General features: G+C 38.2%; 2 protein-coding genes across 3 annotated transcripts in view; one reads left to right on the top strand and one right to left on the bottom strand.

Annotated features, from left to right (window-relative positions):
* TRIM37 (tripartite motif containing 37) overlaps window positions 1–16,190 on the top strand; it is a 125,930-nt gene extending 109,740 nt beyond the window's left edge. The window contains 4 exon segments of the mRNA XM_089900941.1: window positions 1,928–2,038; window positions 3,351–3,429; window positions 4,539–4,554; window positions 4,557–16,190. Coding sequence (XP_089757067.1) covers window positions 1,928–2,038; window positions 3,351–3,429; window positions 4,539–4,554; window positions 4,557–4,604 — 254 coding nt within the window. The 3' untranslated portion in view covers window positions 4,605–16,190.
* PPM1E (protein phosphatase, Mg2+/Mn2+ dependent 1E) overlaps window positions 13,002–24,108 on the bottom strand; it is a 190,321-nt gene continuing 179,214 nt past the window's right edge. For both annotated transcript variants that reach the window (XM_089900920.1, XM_022552711.2), the window contains one exon: window positions 13,002–23,162. In XM_089900920.1, the coding sequence (XP_089757046.1) occupies window positions 22,102–23,162 (1,061 nt within the window). In that variant the 3' untranslated portion in view covers window positions 13,002–22,101. The remainder of the gene's footprint in view (window positions 23,163–24,108) is intronic.

The raw sequence follows: 24,108 nt of genomic DNA, 5'->3' as shown, positions 1-24,108 counted from the left end.
TCTTTATGGCTGTCTAGTTGACACAGTTTGAACCATTCCTTTTTTATCCCTGTGTTTCTTAACCTCTTTTTTATAACGGCAATCTCATTGTTCTTTAAAACTCTGGTTAATTTTCTCAGTTCTGTCTTTAAGTTTTTCAACCTTGCCTAAATTCATCTATTAATAGTTTAATTTTAATGACTATATCTGAAAAGTCTAGTAATTAAAAAAAATCTGTCCTTTTCCACATTAAACAGAATTTTGTACTCTATTTTGTGAAAAAATTCATGGTATTATCCTTCTATTTGTATATCTGCTGACTCTTACTTCAAGTAGATTGTCTGCCTTGTTTGTAAATTTTGATTGGAACATAACTTTTTGAGACTTTTTCTACCCCTTGTGAGAATCATCCCTCCCACCCCCCGCCACTATAATTGTTGTGACCTGGATTCTGGAAGCTTCTCACCAGAGAGGTCTTTTAAATATGTTTCAAGACTATTCATGAGCATTTTTATATCTGCTTTAGTCTGTGTTAGATAATTTCAACATTATCTCTGTCATCTCAGCACTGATGTTCATTCTTGTCTTTACCTGGTTTTTCATACGGTGAAGCAATTTTGGATTGTATCCTGGACATTTTTAATATGATTTTATGAGACTCTGGGTCTTGTTTAAATCTGCCAATTTGTTGGTACTTCAAATTCTTGTCTACACCAATATGCCTGTCCCTATTTACTTTTCAGAATCCTCAGATAGCCACTTCATGCATTCTGTCCAGGTTTTATAGCTGCATTCAGTGGGAAAGATGGGGTGGAATGTGCTTGCTTCATCTTACCTAGAACCTTCCCTCTAGAGGAATAAATTGCTTTATTCGGATCACACTAGCTCCTGACCAGTTTTTATGTTACTTTCCTAAGATTTGAACCTCACCCTTAATCACAAACTTAAATGATGCTCACAGGCCTTAGTTTGAATTCTGAGGTGAGCTGAGCCCAGAAACAAGACAAAATTCCCTGCTGTCTTCCTGTGACAGTAGACAGAATTATTTAGTTTATTCTTTCAGTAAGAGTTTTAGCTTTTTGCAGGGAGTGCAGTTTTAGTCTCACTTTCAACTCCCTTTCTATGTTGGATCCAGAGGTTTTTTCCTATCCCCAACAGAGTATTAAAGACTTCCGTATCAAGCTCTCTGGGGCAACTGCATCTACCCCACTAGTTTTCCATATCCTTTTTGTCTCTATACCTATGGATTTCCATTCGTTCTTTTAAATATAGCTGTTCATTAAAATTTTTAAGTTTATATTTTATCTAGCATTTATAAGGGTTTGTAGCAGAAAGATTTTCAGATTTTCTTGATCACTGTCTTGTTGAAACAGAAGTACTTTCTGTACTATAAAAATTCTATAGAACTTTTCTTTTAAAAACCTACTCATATGCAAAAAACAAAATTGGAGGCCCAAATGGGACAGTAACTCACTTATTGCTAAAATTACTGGAATTTTTTTATACACGCAGCTAAATATAAGTGTAAATATGTATTTGTATTTATGAGTGTTTATATTTATATATGTTTTAGGCTAGAAACTGTTGAATCAGGATTAAAAGAGCTGTTATCTCTTATGACTCTTTAGGGGGGAAAAAACCTATGTTTGCCTTGGAAAAAGTGTTCTCAGTATAATGAAATTAATACTGGCTTCAAATTCTAACTTTTCAGGTACTGTGGAAAGGGCAGTTTTAATTTTTGAGGACGAAAATAAATACTGCTCTAAATAACTAAAGAGAACTTAGGTTTGTGTGGTTACTTTTTTCTTTGTTTTGTTTGCTTGGTATCTTCTGTTTTCTTGGCATTCAGTGTAAAATTCACTAGGAATCTCAATTTATGATAGGGAGATTGCCTTTTTCTTGCAGTGGTTACTTGTCAGAAACATGTTCTCTGCTTCTTTCCTGCCAGGAATGAGTAGCGACAGTGATATTGAATGTGACGCTGAGGACGAGGAGCAGGAGGAGCGCGCCAGCCTGGGCAGATTTAGCGACTCCTTCATGGCACGGCTGCCGGATGAAGGTGCAACCCATGACGTCATTTCATGGGGATTAATTAAACCATTTCTTCTGCTGCTTCCTTTGCTTCTCTTTCTGCTTCTGCTTTGCTGCTTCTGCTGCTTTTTCTTTTTTAAATTATTGTCATTTGTGAGACGACATTCTGTGGGATAAACTAAATGGTGCGCGTACTGAAAAAATTTGGTAGGCGGTCAGACACCACCTAATGCGTGCTACTTACTGGGTGGAGCAAGTGTTGGCAACCTGCTTTGGTACAGCCCATGACCTGAGAATGGAAAAAAAAAAAAACAAGCCAAACAAAAAAGACTTTTCCATGGAGAACATTTGTGGCCTGCAGTGCCTAAATATTTACTATCTGCTCCTTTGTAGAAAATGTTGCCAGCCCCTGGGGAGGTTTCAGATTTTTTTTTTTTTTTCTCTTCAGAGATATTTGTAGCCTAGCTAATAAGGGAACTTTTTTAAAGATAACTCTTTCTGACTTCTTAGAAATGGATGCTGATTATGGAATCATTGATTTTATTACCACTTCCTCCTAAAAAAGTCTTAGGAAAAAACTCACTGAGAGAAACCCATTGTTAGTATTTTGTTTTGTTTTATTTTAGGTGTACAGCATAATGATTTGATATATGTATACAATGCAAAATGATCACCACAATAAGTCTAACATCCATCCCCCACTGTTAATATTTTATCCAGAGACCTTAACGATCAATCTGAGCGTTCCTCTATAAGAGTTCCTGGAATAACAACATTGTCAGGCTTATGTTAATTGTCGGCTTTATATTTTACATATTTCTCTGATATTCTAGTGTCTTTCTTAGTACAGACTCAGTCACTTGATGATTTTTTAGGTATTAAGGTACTCTTAGCAATCTTCTCTGCTTATAGAAGAAGCAGCCAAATTTCAGGCAAGTTATCTTGAGTGCTGATGAGTTTTTGTAGTGATATTTGCATGCGCAGTTTAATTGGCTTTGAAATACATTTTATATTTACAAAATCAGTCTTTAGAGCGTGCATCATCATCGTTTCCTATTCCCTTCTTTAGCTGCTCCCATAGTGTCCCCAGGGCGACAAAGTCAGGCAATGCCTTTCATCTTCTAATTGTGGGCGTCTATTACACATTTTGGTTTTTTCTCCTTTATTTTCCCTTTGTGTTTGTTACACTTGACTCAGATCAAAAATTCTCTAAAAATAGAGATTTGTTCACAACCCAGCACATCTTTATCACTTAAACAACACACTTGGTAAGATCGTTTCGAGATAAGGAAAAGAAAATACTGGTCTTTTAAAAATGTTAACTCTTTTTTTTCTCCTAGATACACGTTCCAGTTTTCCTGATGGTGAACAAATAGGCCCTGAAGATCTCAGCTTCAATACTGATGAAAGCAGTGGAAGGTAATTTTCAAATCAAGAAAACTGACTTGCAAGCTACCTTGAATTTTGCTGTAGTTGGTGCTCAAACTTGTCAACAGTCAGATAATCAGATTTGGTCTTATTTTTTTCATCATCTCTACTTGAAATAGTAATTCTGAAACTTTAGAAAGTAGCACAATTCTAGTGTAAGACATTAGTACACAGGAAAAAGTTGTGTGGGAAGAATTCTGTGTAATGTAATGAAATAACAGTGTAGCCTCAATTAATTTAGTAAATAGTATATTCATAAAAGGCAGTTTGTCTACTGTAACAGAAGGGCAATTAACTGCCAGGAAACGTACCTGGAGACAGTGCATGCACTCAGTAACCTGCTCAGTATCGGTGCTCTTCTGTCTTGGCTAGACACTCAGTTGTGTTTAAATGACCACCTTTATATTTTGGGTTTTAATTATAGTTTATAGTTTCACTAGTGCCTGTAGATTAGTGAGCAGAAATATTACTAATGTGTAGATTCTTCCCTGTAGACACTTTATGTGGATAACTGAAGTAACACTAGACTGAATCTCCTCTTTGGAATATGTTGACTGACTGAGGTTAATTTATTTATCTTTTCTTGTTTGTTCAAGTGCAGGCACACTAATTAATGACACCTAAGCTTTCTTTTGTGTGACCTTTACAAATGTAATTTTAAATGAATTAAGTTAATATGGATTGGTTATGTTTCTGGTCGTATGAACACATGTAAGAACATTTAAAATTATTTCGTTTTTTCTGCTTCTTACTAAACAATTATAATGTAACGGGTATTTTAAAACCCTGTTTTCTCCTTTATTTTCATTCGTTGGACATTGATTTCAGTGTCAATACATTTAAAGATTCCTATATATTGTACTGTGGCTTACATGAAACTGTGGTATAAAGTTTACCTTCATACTCAGAATTAGTCCAAAATAATTGCCAAACTTCATCATTGTGCTCTTGCATTTGTTTTTGAGCTGCTATGCTATTTGTGAAAATTACACTGAAAGTTGACTAAGAGACTATTGAAAAAGCATGAATATATACACGTGAGAGGCATCTCATCTGCTTATTTTTTACTTAATGAATATTGTTCCCCTTTCCATGTCTAGTGTCTTGCCGAATGCTGTGTGATTCATGGTTTGCTTTTCTTCAAAACAGTTGGCACTTTTTGTTAATAAAATGATGCTGAGAAAATGTTATGCCTCTGCAATTTATTAAAAGTGGAGCAGGAAGCCCCCCTTTTTCCTATTCCTATTGCCTGTGTATAATAGAGGCTGTTGAGCTGTAAGTAGATGCATGGGGAAGTTAGAAGACTTATTTATGATCTCCATAATGTGTAATGTGTGGTTACTTTTTCTCCTTAAATTAGTTGGAAATATTTAAGTAGTATAATCACATGAGAAGTTAAAATTTAGCATTTGCTTACTACCATGATAGCATTGGCTTGCTGTCGTATAGTTATTAGGTAGCTTATTGTGCAATGCTCTGAAACATTACTGATAAGTTCTTCACATTTCATTTTCTATTAGCTGGAAATGTATTTATGTTCATTACATTTTGATGAGATCGTATTCTAAATCAAACTTATTTCTGTGCTACATTGTAATGGGTAAAACTATAATGTAAGAACTTCGCACCTTTAGTGTTGAGCAAATCATTGTAAGAACTGATTTTGTAGAGGTTTATTTTTTAATTTAGGCTTATCAGAATTCATAAAGACAAGTGTGATTGACTCTGCTTTGGAACTCTCACTATTGCGTAGCTGTTTCTTGACCTGTTATATGATATAGAACTGAGTGCTTTCCAGTGTACCTTTATAACTTATTTTCAAAATATGGAAAACCACTGTGGTTAAGAACTAAGAGAAGCCAGAGAATAGACTGTTCATTTGGGGAAATTTACTTGTAAGAGCTTTTAGCACAAGTGATTTAATCATGAGATTCTTTTGGGTCATTAATCTAGACAATAACTTCTTTTTTTTGAATTTTGTTTTATTTTTTTATACAGCAGGTTCTTATTAGTCATCCGTTTCATACACATCAGTGTATACATATCAATCCCAATCTCCCAATTCATCACACCACCACCACCACCACCCCGCTGCTTTCCCCCCTTGGTGTCTGTACATTTGTTCTCTACATCTGTGTCTCAATTTCTGCCCTGCAAACCAGTTCATCTGTACCATTTTTCTAGGTTCCACATACATACATTACTATACGATATTTGTTTTTCTAACTGACTTCACTCTGTATGACAGTCTCTAGATCCATCCATGTCTCTACAAATGACCCAATTTCATGCCTTTTTGAGGCTGAGTAATATTCCATCGTATATATGTACCACATTGTCTTTATCCATTCGTCTGTTGATGGGCATTTAGGTTGCTTCCACAACCTAGCTATTGTAACTAGTGCTGCAATGAACATTGGGGTGGGTTCATGTGTCTTTTTGAATTAGGGTTTTCTCTGGGTATACGCCCAGTAGTGGGATTGCTGGGTCATATGGTAGTTCTATTTTTAGTTTTTTAAGGAACCTCCGTACTGTTCTCCATAGTGGCTGTATCAATTTACATTCCCACCAACAGTGCAAGAGGGTTCCCTTTTCTCCACACCCTCTCCAGCATTTGTTGTTTGTAAATTTTCTGTTGATGCCCATTCTAACTGGTGTGAGGTGATACCTCACTGAAGTTTTGATTTGCATTTCTCTAATAATTAGTGATGTTGAGCAGCTTTTCATGTGCTTCTTGGCCATCGTTATGTCTTCTTTGGAGAAATGTCTATTTAGGTCTTCTGCCCAGTTTTGGATTGGGTTGTTTATTTTTTTGATATTAAGCCACATGAGCTGCTTGTATATTTTAGAGATTAATCCTTTGTCCGTTGCTTCGTTTGCAAATATTTTCTCCGATTCTGAGGGTTGTCTTTTCGTCTTGTTTATGGTTTCCTTTGCTGTGCAAAAGCTTTGAAGTTTCATTAGGTCCCATTTGTTTATTTTTGTTTTTATTTTCATTTTCATTACTCTAGGAGGTGGATCAAAAAAGATCTTGCTGTGATTTATGTCAAAGAGTGTTCTTCCTATGTTTTCCTCTAAGAGTTTTATAGTGTCTGGTCTTACATTTAGGTCTCTAATCCATTTTGAGTTTATTTTTGTATATGGTGTTAGGGAGTGTTCTAATACATGTAGCTGTCCAGTTTTCCCAGCACCACTTATTGAAGAGACTGTCTTTTCTCCATTGTATATCCTTGCCTCCTTTGTCATAGATTAGTTGACCATAGGTGTGTGGGTTTATCTCTGGGCTTTCTATCTTGTTCCATTGATCCATGTTTCTGTTTTTGTGCCAGTACCATATTGTCTTGATTACTGTAGCTTGGTAGTATAGTCTGAAGTCAGGGAGTCTGATTCCTCCAGCTCCATTTTTTCCCCTCAAGACTGCTTTGGCTATTTGGGGTCTTTTGTGTCTCCATACAAATTTTAAGATTTTTTGTTCTAGCTCTGTGAAAGATGCCATTGGTAATTTGATAGGGATTGCATTGAATCTGTAGATTGCTTTGGGCATTATAGTCATTTTCACAATATTGATTCTTCCAATCTAAGAACATGGTATATCTCTCCATCTGTTGGTATCATCTTTAATTTCTTTCATCAGTATTTTATAGCTTTCTGCATACAGGTCTTTTGTCTCCCTAGGTAGGTTTATTCCTAGGTATTTTATTCTTTTTGTTGCAATGGTAAATGGGAGTGTCTGCTTAATTTTTCTTTCAGATTTTTCATCGTTAGTGTATAGGAATGCAAGAGATTTCTGTGCATTAATTTTGTATCCTGCAACTTTACCAAATTCATTGATTAGCTCTAGTAGTTTTCTGATGGCATCTTTAGGATTCTCTATATATAGTATCATGTCATCTGCAAATAGTGACAATTTTACTTCTTCTTTTCCAATTTGTATTTGTTTTATTTCTTTTTCTTCTCTGATTGCCATGGCTAGGACTTCCAAAACTTTGTTGAATAATAGTGGTGAGAGTGGACCTCCTTGTCTTGTTCCTGATCTTAGCGGAAATGCTTTCAGTTTTTCACCCTTGAGAATGATGTTTGCTGTGGGTTTGTCGTATATGGCCTTTATTATGTTGAGGTAGGTTCCCTCTATGCCCACTTTCTGGAGAGTTTTTAATCATAAATGGGTGTTGAATTTTGTCAAAAGCTTTTCCTGCATCTATTGAGATGATCATATGGTTTTTATCCTTCAGTTTGTTAATATAGTGTATCACATTGATTGATTTACGTATATTGAAGAATCCTTGCATCCCTGGGATAAATCCCACTTGATCATGGTGTATGATCCTTTTAATGTGTTGTTGGATTCTGTTTGTTAGTATTTTGTTAAGGATTTTTGCATCTATGTTCATCAGTGATATTAGTCTGTAATTTTCTTTTTTTGTAGTATCTTTGTCTGGTTTTGGTATCAAGGTGATGGTGGCCTTATAGAATGAGTTTGGGAGTGTTCCTTCCTCTGCAATTTTTTGGAAGAGTTTGAGAAGGATGGATGTTAGCTCTTCTCTAAATGTTCGATAGAATTCACCAGTGAAGCCATCTGGTCCTAGACTTTTGTTTGTTGGAAGATTTTTAATCACAGTTTCAATTTCATTACTTGTGATTGGTCTGTTCCTATTTTCTATTTCTTCCTGGTTCAGTCTCAGAAGGTTGTGCATTCCTAAGAATTTGTCCATTTCTTCCAGGTTGTCCATTTTATTGGCATAGAGTTGCTTGTAGTCGTCTCTTACGATGCTTTGTATTTCTACGGTGTCTGTTGTAAATTTTCCTTTTTCATTTCTAATTTTATTGATTTGAGTCCTCTCCCTCTTTTTCTTGATGAGTCTGGCTAATGGTTTATCAATTTTGTTTATCTTCTCAAAGAGCCAGCTTTTAGTTTTATTGATCCTTGCTATTGTTTTCTTTGTTTGTATTTCATTTATTTCTGCTCTGATCTTTATGATTTCTACCCTTCTGCTAACTTTGAGTGTTGTTTGTTCTTCTTTCTCTAGTTCCTTTAGGTGTAAGGTTAGATTGTTTATTTGAGATTTTTCTTGTTTCTTGAGGTAGGCTTGTATAGTTATAAACTTCCCTCTTAGAACTGCTTTTGCCGCATCCCTAGAACTGCTTTTGCCGCATCCCATAGGTTTTGGATCGTCATGTTTTCATTGTCTTTTGTCTGTAGGTATTTTTTGATTTCCTCTTTGATTTCTTCAGTGATTTCTTGGTTACTTAGTAACGTATTGTTTAGCGTCCATGTGTTTGTGTTTTTTACGTTATTTTCCCTGTAATTGATTTCTAACCTCATAGCATTGTGATCAGAAAAGATGCTTGATATGATTTCAATTTTCTTAAATTTATTGAGGCTTGATTTGTGACCCAAGATGTGATCTATCCTGGAGAATGTTCCGTGCACACTTGAGAAGAAAGTGTAATCTGCAGTTTTGGGATGGAATGTCCTATAAATATCAATTAACTCTATCTGGTCTATTGTGTCATTTAACGCTTGTCTTTCCTTATTAATTTTCTGCTTGGATGATCTGTCCATTGGTGTAAGTGAGGTGTTAAAGTCCCCCACTATTCTTGTGTTACTGTCGATTTCCTCTTTTATAGCTGTTAGCAGTTGCCTTATGTATTGAGGTGCTTCTATGTTGGGTGCATCTATATTTATAATTGTTATATCATCTTCTTGGATTGATCCCTTGATCATTATGTGGGTGTCCTTCCTTGTCTCTTGTAACATTCTTTATTTTAAAGTCTATTTTATCTGATATGAGTATTGCTACTGCAGCTTTCTTTTGATTTCCATTTGCATGGAGTATCTTTTCCATCCCCTCACTTTCAGTCTGTATGTGTCCCTAGGTCTGAAGTGGGTCTCTTGCAGACAGCACATATATAGGTCTTGTTTTTGTATCCATTCAGCAAGCCTGTGTCTTTTGGCTGAAGCATTTAATCCATTCACATTTAAGATAATAATCGATATGTATGTTCGTATTACCATTTTCTTAATTGTTTTGGGTTTGTTTTTGTAGGTCCTTTTCTTCTCTTGTGTTTCCCACTTAGAGAAGTTCCTTTAGTATTTGTTGTAGAGCTGGTTTGGTGGTGCTGAATTGTCTTAGCTTTTGCTTGTCTGTAAAGCTTTTGATTTCTCCATTAAATCTGAATGAGATTCTTGCTGGGTAGAGTAATTTTGGTTGTAGGTTCTTCGCTTTCATCACTTTAAGTATATCATGTCACTCCCTCTGGCTTCTAGAGTTTCTGCTAAGAAATCAGCTATTAACCTTATGGGAGTTCCCTTGTATGTTATTTGTCATTTTTCCTTGCTTTCATTAATTTTTCTTTATCTTTAATTTTTGCCAATTTGATTACTGTGTGTCTTGGTGTGTTTCCTCTTGGGTTTATCCTGTATGGGACTCTCTGCGCTTTCTGGACTTGGGTGGCTATTTCCTTTCCCATGTTAGGGAAGTTCTCGACTATTATCTCATCAAATATTTTCTCGGGTCCTTTCTCTCTCTCTCTCCTTCTGGGACCCCTATAATGCGAATGTTTTTGTGTTTAATGTTGTCCCAGAGGTCTCTTAGGCTGTCTTCATTTCTTTTCATTCTTGTTTCTTTTTCTGTTCCATGGCAGTGAATTCCATCATTCTGTCTTCCAGGCCACTTACGCGTTCTTCTGCCTCAGTTATTCTGCTATTGATTCCTTCTAGCGTATTTTTCATTTCAGCTATTTTATTGTTCATCTCTTTTTGTTTGTTCTTTAATTCTTCTAGATCTTTGTTAAACATTTCTTGCATCTTCTCAATCTTTGCCTCCATTCTTTTTCCGAGGTCCTGGATCATCTTCACTATCGTTATTCTGAATTCTTTTTCTGGAAGGTTGCCTATCTCCATTTAGTTGTTTTTCTGGGGTTTTATCATGTTCCTTCATCTGGTACGTAGCCCTCTGCCTTTTCATCTTGTCTTTCTGTGAATGTGGTTTTTGGTCCACAGGCTGCAGGCTTGTAGTTCGTCTTGCTTCTGCTGTCTGCCCTCTGATGGATGAGGCTATCTGAGAGGCTTGTGCAAGTTTCCTGATGGGAGGGACTGGTGGCGGGTAGAACTGGCTGTTGCTCTGGTGGGCAGAGCTCAGTAAAACTTTAACCCGCTTGTCTGCTGGTGGGTGGGGCTGGGTCCCCTCCCTGTTGGTTGTTTGACCTGAGGCGACCCAGCACTGGAGCCTACCCTGTCTCTTTGGTGGGGCTAATGGCGGACTCCGGGAGGGCTCACGCCAAGGAGTACTTCCCAGAACTTCTGCTGCCAGTGTTCTTGTCCCCATGGTGAGCCACAGCCACCCCCGGCCTCTGCAGGAGACCCTCCAACACTAGCAGGTAGGTCTGGTTCAGTCTCCCCTGGGGTCACTGCTCCTTCCCCTGGGTCCTGATGCACACACAAGTTTGTGTGTGCCCTCCAAGAGTGGAGTCTCTGTTTCCCCCAGTCCTGTCAAAGTCCTGCAATCAAATCCCTCTAGCCTTCAGAGTCTGATTCTCTAGGAATTCCTCCTCCCATCGCCAGACCCCCAGGTTCGGAATCCTGACGTGGGGCTCAGAACCTTCACTCCAGTGGCTGGACTTCTGTGTTCTAAGTGTTCTCCAGTTTGTGAGTCACCCACGAAGCAGTTACGGGATTTGATTTTATTGTGATTGCACCCCTCCGACCGTCTCATTGTGGCTTCTCCTTTGTCTTTGGATGTGGGGTATCTCTTTTGGTGAGTTCCAGTGTCTTCCTGTCGATGATTGTTCAACAGTTAGTTGTGATTCTGGTGTTCTCACAAGAGGGAGTGAGAGCACATCCTTCTACTCTGCCATTTTGAACCATCTCCTACAATAGCATTTTGAGGTGTCCTTCTGTCCTTTATTTGGGGGAAGTATCCATTGTGTTTTTTGTTTTTAAATTGTAAATGTTCTTAACCTTTACTCTTATTTTTAATGACCTTGAGGTCTTTTTAGTCAGTGGATTCCCCATAATGGCATAGGGATATTTGAATCATACATTTTGGATCTTGAGTATTTTATTTGGCTTTTCTTATGCTGTCAAGTTATGTATAAAAGCAATTAGGAGTGCTGCCCTTGTTTTAGATGAATTGAGAATTGGTTGAGACCCTTTTACATTGGTGGAATTTGAGTTCACTGTGTCAGCAAGACTATTTTTGGTTGTTACAGCTATAGGAAATTTTGAAGGTATTTCTTTATGGTTGCACAAAAATTTTGTAGGGAAAATTATTTGAACTTAATTGGTATATTATCTTCTCATATATTTTAGAAACCCAAGCCATTTGTACCATATTCTGATTTCTGATTCTATATGAAGAATAAAGTCTATCTCTTGAAAAGCAAAAAATGTAAGCTTCTAAAGAAATGGTTTGTAACTGCCCTCCTGGCATAAAATTCTCTATTTTTATAATTAAAGTTGATAACAGGTTTCATGAAAAAAAAAAAACAAACTTGTAGGTAGCTAAAGGATGTACTCAAAAGCAGTTCTCCTGTGATGAAGAAAATCATGTCCTGTCTGTTTTGTTGGGCTCCAGCTCACCTCAAGTATTGTTGTTTGTGAATTTAAAAATAGTAAGAAATGGGCTTCCCTGATGGCGCAGTGGTTGAGAGTCCGCCTGCCGATGCAGGGGACACGGGTCCGTGCCCCGGTCCGGGAAGATCCCATGTGCCGCGGAGCAGCTGGGCCCGTGAGCCATGGCCGCTGAGCCTCCGCTTCCGGAGCCTGTGCTCTGCAACGGGAGAGGCCACAATAGGCCACAATAGTGAGAGGCCCGCGTACCGCAAAAAAAAAAAAGAAATATGCAGCATATACAAATTCACACAGTCCATTGAGGTAAACCTCTGGGGTTCAATTAACAAGTATCTGTCTGGCATTCCCTCTAGGGGTAGACATCCACCTTGTTGTGTGAATCAGAACTTTATTCCTTTTTACTGCCGAATAGTATTTCACTGTATGGATGTATATGATTTATTCATTTACCCATTGAAGGACATTTGGGTTATTTCTAGTTTAGGGTGATTATGAACCTTATAAACATTTGTGTGTAGATTTTTGTGTGTGAACATAAGTTGTCATTCTCTAGGGTAACGTTTGCCTTGGAGTGGGATTGCTGGGTATGTAATAAGGAATTTGGCCTTTGTCCCTGGTTCTGGGGACATAGCCTCTTAAGTCCTTGGAATTTCCTGAGCGATAGGAGTGTCTCTGTTACTTATGGTGGATCCTGATAGCTTAGTTAATGAGATGACTCAGGATAAGGACTGGCCGTGCCAGAAAGACTAACCATGTGATTAGAGGATTGGGCCACTGAGTCACATGTTATCAGCTGAATAGTTTAGACTCATTGCTAGTGAGTCAGTAATGCTTATGTAATGAAACCCCAATAAAAACTCTGGACATTGAAGCTCAGCTGAGCTTCCCTGGTTGGCAGTACTCTGTCATAAATTGATGTTTTGGGAGGGTAACATGCCCTCATCACAAGGAAGCTTCACACTGGAACCCTCCTCTACCTCACCCTATGTGTCTCTCCTTTTGCCAGGTTCTGATTGGTATCCTTTTGCTATAATAAAACTGGAATTGTAAGTATTTTCCTGAGTTTTGTGAGTTGTTCTAGTGAATAATCACACCTAGGGGAGGGTTGGTGGGGGACCCCAAACTTGCAGCTGGTATCTGAAGTGAGAGCAGTCTTGTGGCTGACTTTGCCTTTAACCTGTGAAGTTTAACCTAACTCCAGGTGGTTGGTGTCAGAACTCATTGCACTGAGTCATGTGGCAGGTATATGCTTAACTTTATAAGAAACTGCAGAGCTTCCAGAAGGCACTGCCGTTGCATTCCCACCCGCAACATATGAGGGTTTCCAGTTATGCATATGTTAGACTGATACTGTTCCATAGCTCTTACATGTTCTGTTCTGGGTTTATTTTGCTTTTGTTATTTTGCTTTTGTTATTCTTTTTCTTGTGTTTCAGTTAAGGTAATTTTTATTGACTTATCTTTAAATTTACTGATTCTCTTCTCAGCAATGGTAGATCAACTGATCAGCCCATCAAAGGCATTCATCATCTTTGTTACAGTATCTTTCATTTCTGGTATTTCTATTATAGTTTCTGTTTCTCTGCTGAAATCACCCATATGATCTTGCATGTTGCCCACCATTTCTACAACATATTAACCATAGTTATTTTAAATTCGGTCAGCTCCAAAATCCTTGGCATATCAGATTCTGGTTCTGATGGCTACTTCACTCCGTGTTTGGTTTTTTTTTGTTTGTTTGTTTATTTTTTGGAGTTCATGGGTTTTTTTTTTTAAATTATTAGCGTATAGTTGATTTACAATGTTATGTTAGTTTCAGGTGTACAGCAAAGTGAATCAGTTATACATATACATATATTAACTCTTTAAGATTCTTTTCCCATATAGGTCATTACAGAGTATTGAGTAGAGTTCCCTGTGCTATACAGTAGGTCCTTAATTAGTTATCTGTTTTATATATTGTAGTCTGTATATATCAATCCCAGTCTCCCAATTTATCCCTCCCCACCCCCTTCCCCACTGGTAACTAATTAAGGACCTACTGTATAGGTATTTACAAACATAAATTTGTTTTTCTATTTACAAACATAAATTTGTTTTTTACATCTGCAACTCTGTTTCTGTTTTGTAAGTAAGTTCGTTGGTACCATTTGTTTAGATTCCACATATAAGTGATATCATATGATATTTGTCTTTCTCTGACTCAGTATGACAATCTCTAGGTCCATTCATCTTGCTACAAATGGCATTATTTTGTTCTTTTTTATGGCTAAATATATTCCATTGTATATATGTACCACATCTTCTTTATCCACTCCTCTGTTGATGGACATTTAGATTGCTTCCATGTCTTGGCTATTGTAAATGGTGCTGCCGTGAACATTGGGGTACATGTATCTTTTCGAATTATGGTTTTCTCCAGATATATGCCCAGGAATGGGATTGCTGGATCATATGGTAGCTCTATTTTTAGGTTTTTAAGAAACCTCCATACTGTTCTCCATGGTGGTTGTACCAGTTTACATTCCCACCAAGCTCAAATTTAATTGGCTCAAGTTACAAAGGTCCCCAAGGAGGGCCTGGGAGGCCACCTGGGGAGAACCTGGGAGAGGTTCCCTGCCAGTACCCACCACCCCGGTTAATTCACTCTTAAGAACACATCTTTTCTTGTTTTCAGATGCATCTGTGTATTTTGTTGAAAGCAGCACATTTCGTGTAGGGCAGTAGATTGATGAATGGTTTTTCTGCCTACAAATGGGCAGGCCTTTCCTGCTGCTTAGACCTTTACTGCAGAATTTGAATTAATCTCGTTATAAGTTATGTTTGGTTTGAGGTTCATGGTTGCTGTGATTAACCTTAGTGGCTTCAAGTTCCTGTAGCAATACCTTGCATTCCTGATTGGGGATGGATTACCAGAGCAGCGTCTCTTCCGACCTTGAGTTTAGGGCTTCCCTTTGTACTGCGCCTCGGAGAGTTGTTAAGTCTCTGATGCTGTTGTTGCTTTCCTGTCCTTCTCCCAGAAGTGTTCTGTTATTTGAAGCTTGACTGGGGGCAGGCGAGGGACTGACGTTCTCGGATTAAGGGGAAGCTTTAGGCACTGTGTGTTTCAGGTTACTGTGTCTTGATACACTTGCCCCTCCACAGCTAGTTGTAGGCCCGGTGATATTCCTGCCTCCTCAAGAGTAGGGTTTTTCTCCCCTGTTCCCTTTCGTCAGCTGCAGTGGCTTTTCATAGGTACCCTAAGGGTGGCAGCATTTGTGGCCCTTTTCCCCCGTAGAATAACATTTATGTAGGAGAGATGGGAGAAAGGGTCTGATAGTTTTCTTGACTCTCCCACATCCCACTGCCGGGTCTGCAACACAGTTGACCCTTAGGGCTCTTTCCAGTCTTTTCTTTGAGCACCTGGTAGAGTTTGCAAGAGAGTGCAGACTCCACTAATTTCTGCAGCTCCCAGGACTTCCCACTGTCCTGTCAGCACCAGTTCAGTACTAACTCATGCTGAACAGTTTCTTCCAGTGTCTGCTTATAGCTATCCTATGTAAACTAGTACCGACGGCTCGTCTTTCCAGGCAGGTGCCTGCCCCTCTTTAGATTTGGGCCAGTTGCAACCTCAGCTCTCTGATGGGTTTGAAAAAAGTCATAATTTGAAGTTAATCTGGACTTTTATTTATTTTCTTTCTTTTGTAAGGGTGGAAGCAATATTCCCTTTAGCTCTACATTTCAGAATTGGAAGCTGGAAGTACTGCGGTTTTCAATATATATATAATTATATTTTTTGAATTAAAAAACATAAGCGTAATTAATTTCACATTCACAATTCAGAAAGTAATGAGCCATTCTTAGTTTTCTATCCAAAAGAATTTTTTATTTTTCTTTTAATTATAAAAGTGGTAAGATTATAGAAAGTTTGGGAAGTACAAAACTGAAAGAGCCATGCGTGTGTTTCTGTTCCTCTTAGTCTTTTCATAGTGGTATTTTTAGATTTCCCCTCATTTATCGCTAGTTCCCATATATTAACATATAGCCATACATGGCTTCACAGTCTTACAGAAGTTTCATAGAAGTTTTAAAATTCTGTCTAGGGAGGGTTAAGAGCAAATGGTGACATCTGTCATTGTATAGTTTGGGACATAAATTATATGGACTGCTCTGTTTCTAAAAACCTTTTTCTCCACTTGGCACATTTATGTGTTTTTTTTCCCTATTACAGAGTCTTCTCTCCCATTCCTGCAGAGCCTCTGCCCAGCCAGAGCCCTTGCCTGAGTCCTGCAGGGCAGTTATGTCTGTCTCCTTATGTGCATTTAGGAAAGCCTACTCCACAGGCCTCCCTGCCATTCAGTTTCATTTGATCCCATAGCAACTCTTATTTGGCCTAATTGCCCACCCTGAGTGCCCTAGCTCCAGGATCTCCCAGTGTTAACATCTGGCAGGGACAACTTTTTCATCTTTGGTTAAATTCCAGTTACTCATTTGAAAGATGGTTTCTCCAAATACATATAATTCCTGACATATTTCACATTTATTTTTTCCCTAGTCCTAAAGCAGGATAAGAAAAATCAGAACCTGTGTGTGAAGGGCCCCTGCTTGCACCATGAAGCAGGGCACATCTCATCTGGAGGTTTCATGAGTGGGGGGTCTTAGGCTCAGCATAAGAGGGATGCTAAACTCAGCTGCTCAGGACGAGAGCACTTTTCTCCTGATCACCACTTAACGGTTTTGGGTCTGAGAGAGGAATTAGATTTGTTTGAAATATAAATTAAAAAGGATCTTCCATGAGATTATTCCTTGGCCAAGCAGAAGTAGGTTTTCCTAAAGTGCAATACAAGAGTGTTCTTTACTAACTGCTGTTAAAATGACAGAGGACAAACTTGTAATGGAAAAAGGAAATGAACAAATTAAACACCTTATTTCAGGCAATCATACTTGATAATTTGGTAATTTAGATAAATTTCTATTAAGTTCAAATGAGTTCAGTATATTTAGTGGTTTGCTTAATATCTTGCTGTGTGCTACTGCTTCAGAAAGGCATGTTCCTTTTGAACTAAGAATACTAATAGGGGATTTTTTTCAAGTATAAATAATACTTATCAAAATATTGCTTTTCTTTCATTCCCTGCTTTAGCAAACTCCTGCAAATACATGATTCTTGCAGACCTTCGCTTTGTTTTCTCAATTATTCTTTCTTTGGGGTCTATATAGAGTCATACTAAGTACTTGAATGAATTTAAGTAATTAGGAGTTTAAGGTTGTTATAACTATGAAATTAATTTTCTAGGAATTGATGGTGGGGAGAGGAGGGTAAGAATGCAGTGTATTGACTAGGTTTACTTATTTTTCAGGTTTAATGCCATTCCCTTAGATGGAGATGTCTTGTTTTATCAGCTTTATTTCTGTCCCCCACGGTGTCCTTTCCTTCTCTTTTTAAATCTCCTGTCACTCTCTTAAAGCATTCTTCCTGACAGACTTTCAGCCGCAATTCACCTGATTATTTCCTTTCTTCCAGTTTGAAACGAAAAGGGGAAAGAAAGAAAGACTTAAGGGAGAGGGAAGAACTTGGGCTGGACGCAGAGTTTGAAGAATAAAGTAGTTGGAGATTGGAGGAGTCAGCACTTAGCCGTTGGCAGGTCCTGTTCCTCATTCATCTATTTTAGGATAACCCGCTGCCCCCAACCTTAAACTGATGGGGGAAACGTGTAAGATGAGATATATCTCTTCTGGTTTTTCTGGGGAGAGAGTAACAGTTGTAGCAGCACTTAGCAAACTTACTTTCTTTTTAAAATGTTCCCACTTTAAGAAGTTTAGAAAACTGCCACCTCAGGATTTTATTTTCAGTTCTGAGGGAAATCAACCTTAAATCCCAGCACTAAATAACCTTCCTTTGAATAAAAAAGACAAATGCCTAGTGGTTTTAACTTGCTGGGTTTTATTAAGATATTGGCAAAATTTCAACATACTTCTTACCTGAATGAACAGTTTTAATAAAATATGAAGGATCACTCATGATTACAACTGAACTCAAAAGTGAGCTGTAGAGAAGATTTATAAATTGATAAATTTGCTTGGTAAGAAATGATTCACTTCATTTGCTCCACTCCATAGAGAATTCTTTGCAGAGAAATGTCATGAACAAGAGAACAAAGCCTGTCTCTCACCAAAGAGCACCTAGAGTAAGAGGTAACACTGACGTGTCTGTACGTTATTTCATACATCAAAGTGTATCAGAGTATTTTCCTTTTCCAGAACAACTGCTGTGTCAGTCTGGAGCTCCCTATCTTAGTTCATATTTTCTGATTAGTACAATATAGTCTTTAAAACAAGATAAAATGCTGCTAGAGGAAGTAACAATTATTTTTCAACACAGTACCATTTCTGGGAAATAAATAGTCATAACACTGGAAGTATCTTGTTTTGGAAAAAAGCATTTAAGCTATTCACGGGTCAGAACAGAAGAGTGGGTATTTGTCCGTTACCGTCATGTGATTTTAAAAGGTGAAAATGTTCTTTTCTTTTTCTAATTTATGATCCAAAGACTAATTCTCCTAAATTTATGGTATGACCAAAACTTTTATGGCATTGCTTCGGTGTGAATGATCACTGAGTGAACAAATTATGTTTAAACAAACATTAAAATAATAATTTAGATCACTTTCTCACAAAGCCTCAGCAAGCCTTTGATGGGGAAGGAAGTACTGGAACCACAGCAGTTTTATCTGTAAACAAACACTTAACTTCCTTATGCATCATTTCATCTGCCCGTTGGATGTTGCGCTTCTTACTGGCACAGTGTTCCAACAAAGGAGTATGGTTGTCATGAAGATGCAGTGTGACACTATACCACCACGTTGACATTGTAGTACCACTATAAATGTGGTCAGAATCAGACTCAGTGTTGACACTGACATTGTTGACATTGTCCTTGGAAAAGGTGTTAACTTTCGAGGATCCTCCTAGTTAAATTAAATGCAACAGTAACTTTGTATTAATTCAAGGACAATGGATGGCACTTTTAGGTAAAGAAAAGTTATATACATGTATTTCCACCATCCTTTTCAGTACAGACCTAAATGGGATTAATAGCCCCAGTGTTTGGTGCTGTAATGTTGCTTACCCTCAGATATCCCTCAAAGGTACACATCCAGAAAGTGAACAAAGGAAACCTTTAAATTAGGGACTGATTCCCTTTGAAACTCACAGTGAATGTACAAGGAGTCTGTATTGACTTCAGTTAGTGACTTGAAGTCTGTTTCCCTAACCAGTACTACACTTTCTTTTTTATATTTATTATTTCCTATTCTAACAAAACTTGAGCAAGCAAACAAGTTGATGCAGATCATGTTAAACTGTAAAAGGGATACTGCCATCTTAAGGACTGAATGTAGAACTTCCACCATCACTAAATTACACAATGAATAAAAGTACAAGACACGTAATTCAGACCGTACCTCAGCATTAACGGTTAATATATATTATATACTTTTATCTCTGTCTAATATTTTTACAATCACCAGATACACCATCATTAAATACAAGTTACAGCAATGTGTAGACACCATTAGTAAGAGGGGGGACTTATTGCTTACGTCAGCAAGCAGCAGATGAGGGCACAGGATTTGAACTGAAGGGAACTACTTTCTATCAATCACCAGTGGCATTAAGAGATAACACTGCATTTCACAAAGCACTGCTTTTTATCTAGTTTATAGAACCAAGAGCAGTATATATCAGACCAATAACCACTACTTTAATATGTATTATAGAATTTTAAAGGACTTACTTACAAGTGGTACCTACCTATTCTATAAATATATGCACGTCGTGAACAAATGAATAGTAGTTGCTATTTTTCACAATATTGGCTTATAACGTGACCACACTAGAACTACTTTGCTTTATTTTCTAGAGGGCTACTGGTATCAGAAATGGAGTTAACACTGCTTATGTAGTTACACCTACAAAATTCAGACCCTTAAAGATGTGGTCTCTTAGTCCCAATTTCATCCAACCATTTTTCCCCACTGAAAAAAACCTGTCATTTGTACCTTATTTCCTTTCACCTTCTTTATTCTGATCAAGATCATTAGCAATAGACAACTATAGAAAAATCTTTAAAAAATTTTTAACTTAGCTTAGTGCTTTGGGCTATAATATATACCAGTGTTCTGCTGCCTCTGTTTTCTTGCTTCCTTAGATGATAATTTGATTTGAAACTGACACTGCACCTGATGGGTTGTTAACAAGATCTAGGCTTCCAAAAATGACAGATGTGAGTGAGGTCCATGTATGGGGGTACAGCACCAGGATGGTGAAAAGATTCTGGTACTACGGTTGGAGCCATGGGCGCTCCCTCCTTTTCAGCCATGTGTCACAAGACTTGAGAAGAAATGACTTCAAAGTAAGGGATAAACGAATACTGAAAATCTCTACTTACATCCAAACTTTAAAAAGTAAAATCTGTAGCTTATCAACCTGTTGCTAAAGTGAATCTGTTTTTATGTGTTTGACATAGCTACACTGGCACCCCAAAATACGCTGCAGTCCTCTGTTTTTAAGATCCAGGAATCTTAGTCCTCCATTATGAGTCTGGGGAACATAAAGTAATTAGTGTGTTAGTATTATGTTAAAACAGGATTGCTCAGTGCACGTTTCCCAGCAAGAGCATTTAGCACCTCCCAGCAGTATGAGGGAGTGAGCCCTGCAGCAGGCAGCTCCCGTGCATTGGCGTGGCTGCTCCATGCTCGACTGGGGGAGGGTAAAATGTCACGTGGAGACACTCAATGATTCTCAAAGAATCAGGCTGCCTCACTGAATGAATCTGATTATTAGTTTATTTGCCGCCTCTGGTTGCAGATATGGTTCTGACTTGAAACTGTAGAAATGACAAAAAGCAGACAATTTCAGAGTATCAAATGTAAATAAATATTGAAAAGAGAAACGTGTACTATTTGGTCTGACGCTGCAGGACTCAAATTTACAACTAAACAGACCTCAGCTGCAGTAATCTGCATTCTCCGGTGCACTTGGCCTCTGGGCTCACCCTAGGCAGTATACTTTCAGCCTCTTCCACACCAATTATTTCATTCCCTTGGGGGAAACAATTCTCGAGAAGTTAAAACTAATATTTTTCATTCTCCAACACCACTTTTTATTTGATCGTAGTACATGCCTTTGCTGTCTGAACTTTTTTAAAAAAAAAAAAAAAAAAGGCAGAAAAAAATAGAAATACTATTTGATTTTCTTTTAAAATGGCAACTTGATTCTAGTATATCTGTACCTGAAATCATCTCCATTAAAGAAGTTTTACTCCTGAGATGAAGGTACAGTGAAAAACACATTAGCATCATAGGTTAAAACCAATTGACAGCAGTCTTCTAAAAAATAATAATAATTCCGTCAAAAGCACCGTAACAGGTTATGAAACTCCCAAATAGCTACAGCCCTAGGAAATACTTTTTAATTCAAAAAATTTTCATTGTTGGTCTTCTATGTTACAGGAAAAAAATCAGTGAATCTGTTTGACTATATACCACCTCACAAGTCTGAGAATATGACATTTTTACACTAGTTTTCTACTTTCACTGTTACCAGTTAAAACTCATGTGGCTTTTAGCCTTTTACCTACCAAAAAAGGGGAGGGGCTTTCCCTTATAGTCCCCAGTCTTTTGAGGAACATTCATTCCCCAACTAGATCTAATTCTGCATTAAGTTTTCCAGAGATATATTAGGCACATCAGAACAGATTTCACCTGCCGTGAGATTTCAACACTGTATCTCCTGACTGAAATAACCAACTTGCAAGCTTCCACTAGTGACGTGAAAGGGTCATGGGGTGGGGGTGGTACGTAGGTACAGAGACACGTCACTGGGACCAGGTGTATAATTTTGCTAGTGAAACCGCCAGTACTTTTTTATTAGATTGAAAACACTGTAGTGAGTTTCCTAGAGATCTATTTACATTTAAGAGTTGAGCCATCCATGGCTCATCATAATGAAGCACACAATATTTCAGAAATGTCTACCTTGTTTCTACTCTGATGGTGATGTCTTTACTGGGGGAGAGCTATAGCTAGCCTACTTTAAAGAGAAAGTTATTTATTATATTTTAAAACTCCAGGGAAGAGCTGGGTATGGAATAGCATTACTCTTTTTAAGCTTCCCCATCATGTTTTCACTGTACCCTTTCCAACTGTTCTGTCCCCATGGCAGAGAACTTCTTAACATCCTATTTCTCTTCCCACTTCGAATAAGTGAGGACAGGCTAGTGCCTGTTTTGTGGGAAGGCTCTCGAACAGAGAGAAAAGAATAAAAGTTTGGATTAAATCTGAACCCGTGCCGCCTCTTTGAGTAGTGGTAGTGTAAACGATACAATCTAGAAACTCTCTTTCCCAGGAATTTGAACTGTTCGTTTTCCAACCTAGAACAAACGGGAGACAAGCTCTCCATTCTGCATATCTGCTGCCCTGTTGAACCCAAATTAAAAGAAGAGGGAAACTCTCCAGCACCACTCCGTTCAGGCAATGATGATTGAACTGATTTTTTCTCCATTATTAGCTCATTAATAAAATTTGCTTTCTTTGGTGCACCAGGACCAAACATCTCAACTGGTGGCAAAAACTGGGCACTGTGAGGTTTGCTTGCTTCTATTTGTGTGAGAGCTAGGTAGCCTGGGTCTTCCAGCACGTTGATTTGGGACCCTGGGCTCAGGCTAGTTCTATCAGTGAATGAATCCACACGCCCATCATAGCCTAGATCGGCCGGTGCTGAGCACTGGTGCTGAGGCCAAGGGCGTTTGCACTCTCCATGATTCTCCTTATCATCCCCACCATCTTCTTGCCCTCCTTGAAAAGAGTTCTCTGTCCAATCTGATTCCTCACTAACATTTACAGCTTTGTTCATGTCCCTCAGGAATACCACAATAACAGTGATGTTATCACTTGACCCAGCATCACGAGCTGATGCCACTAATTTGTGGGCAACCATGCTGCTGTCTCCATTATTCTCCTTCAAGTGATCAGACACAACTTTCACCGCCTCATCAGGGTTCACGGTGTCATAGAAGCCGTCACAGGCCAGAATGAGGTAGTCTTCAGTTCCATCCAAAACAGTAGAGGCAGAATCTGCATCCCCACAGATATATGGCTTATGTTCAGCATCTCCTGTGGGAATTAGAAAATAGGTCAGATTTTGGTTTATCTTGCATGTAAAAACGTTTATGGCCAGCTCAAATGGCCTAAGCAGAGAAGGGTCCTCTGTTGAGGGAACAGTATCAGCAAAGACACAGAGGTAACTGTTAGGGAGTAATTTGTACTTGAATATTGGGTGCTTGGAGTGGCAACAGACTGGAGACCTGGGGCCCAACTAAGCTAGGTTTCTGTCACCAGATTACTGAGATAATTCATCATCCACAGAGCATTTTGGAACTTTCAGATCCAGAGCACTTCCAGATCCCTTGCTTGTTTATATTCGTTGTTTTCCTTTAGTACTTGGAGAGAGCCTTAGCAAACAGGTCCTTTGCCTGTTGGGTAACCAAATAACATTACTACAAGGGATGCTCATTTACTTCTTTACATAAAAAACATGGAGTATTGAGCAATAGTTCCTAGTTTACGGTATCATAATTCATTGGCAAACAGTAGTTAAAAAAAATTTTTTTTTTACAAAATGCTTTATCATTCTTAAAGTGGTAGCATATAGCTTAGTGGTTAACAATGCAAGCCCTGGAGTCAGACTGCCTGCATCCGGATCTTAGCACTTGTTACTTACAAACCCTCTTCAATTACTGTCCATTTTATTGTACTAAAACTGAACTATCTGATTAGGGGAAGATAAAATGAAGTTACATATACTTACTTAAACGATGTGGCCATATTGTCACTGTTTCTGATATCTGTTATAGGTTCTCTCCTACCCAAGTAAAGTTCTCTCCAATATTTCACATCCCTGTTTAATCCTCAAATAGGCCCAAAAAGCTCAATGGGAACCCTATGGATAACTCTGCTAGAACCACTGTGGGCCACATACCTTATCGAGCAGGCTGCATGACGGGACACCCTGAACAACAGATACTTACTTAATATTTAATTACCTGGGTTAGTTTATCTA

The sequence above is a fragment of the Delphinapterus leucas genome, chromosome 19, assembly GCF_059928025.1.
Source record: "Delphinapterus leucas isolate spDelLeu-1000000601 "Yukka" chromosome 19, BTC_Dleu_Yukka2, whole genome shotgun sequence".
Classification (NCBI taxonomy): Eukaryota; Metazoa; Chordata; class Mammalia; order Artiodactyla; family Monodontidae; genus Delphinapterus; species Delphinapterus leucas.
The sequence above is the reverse complement of the archived record's forward strand: the minus strand, read 5'-3'. Positions and strand labels throughout refer to the sequence as shown.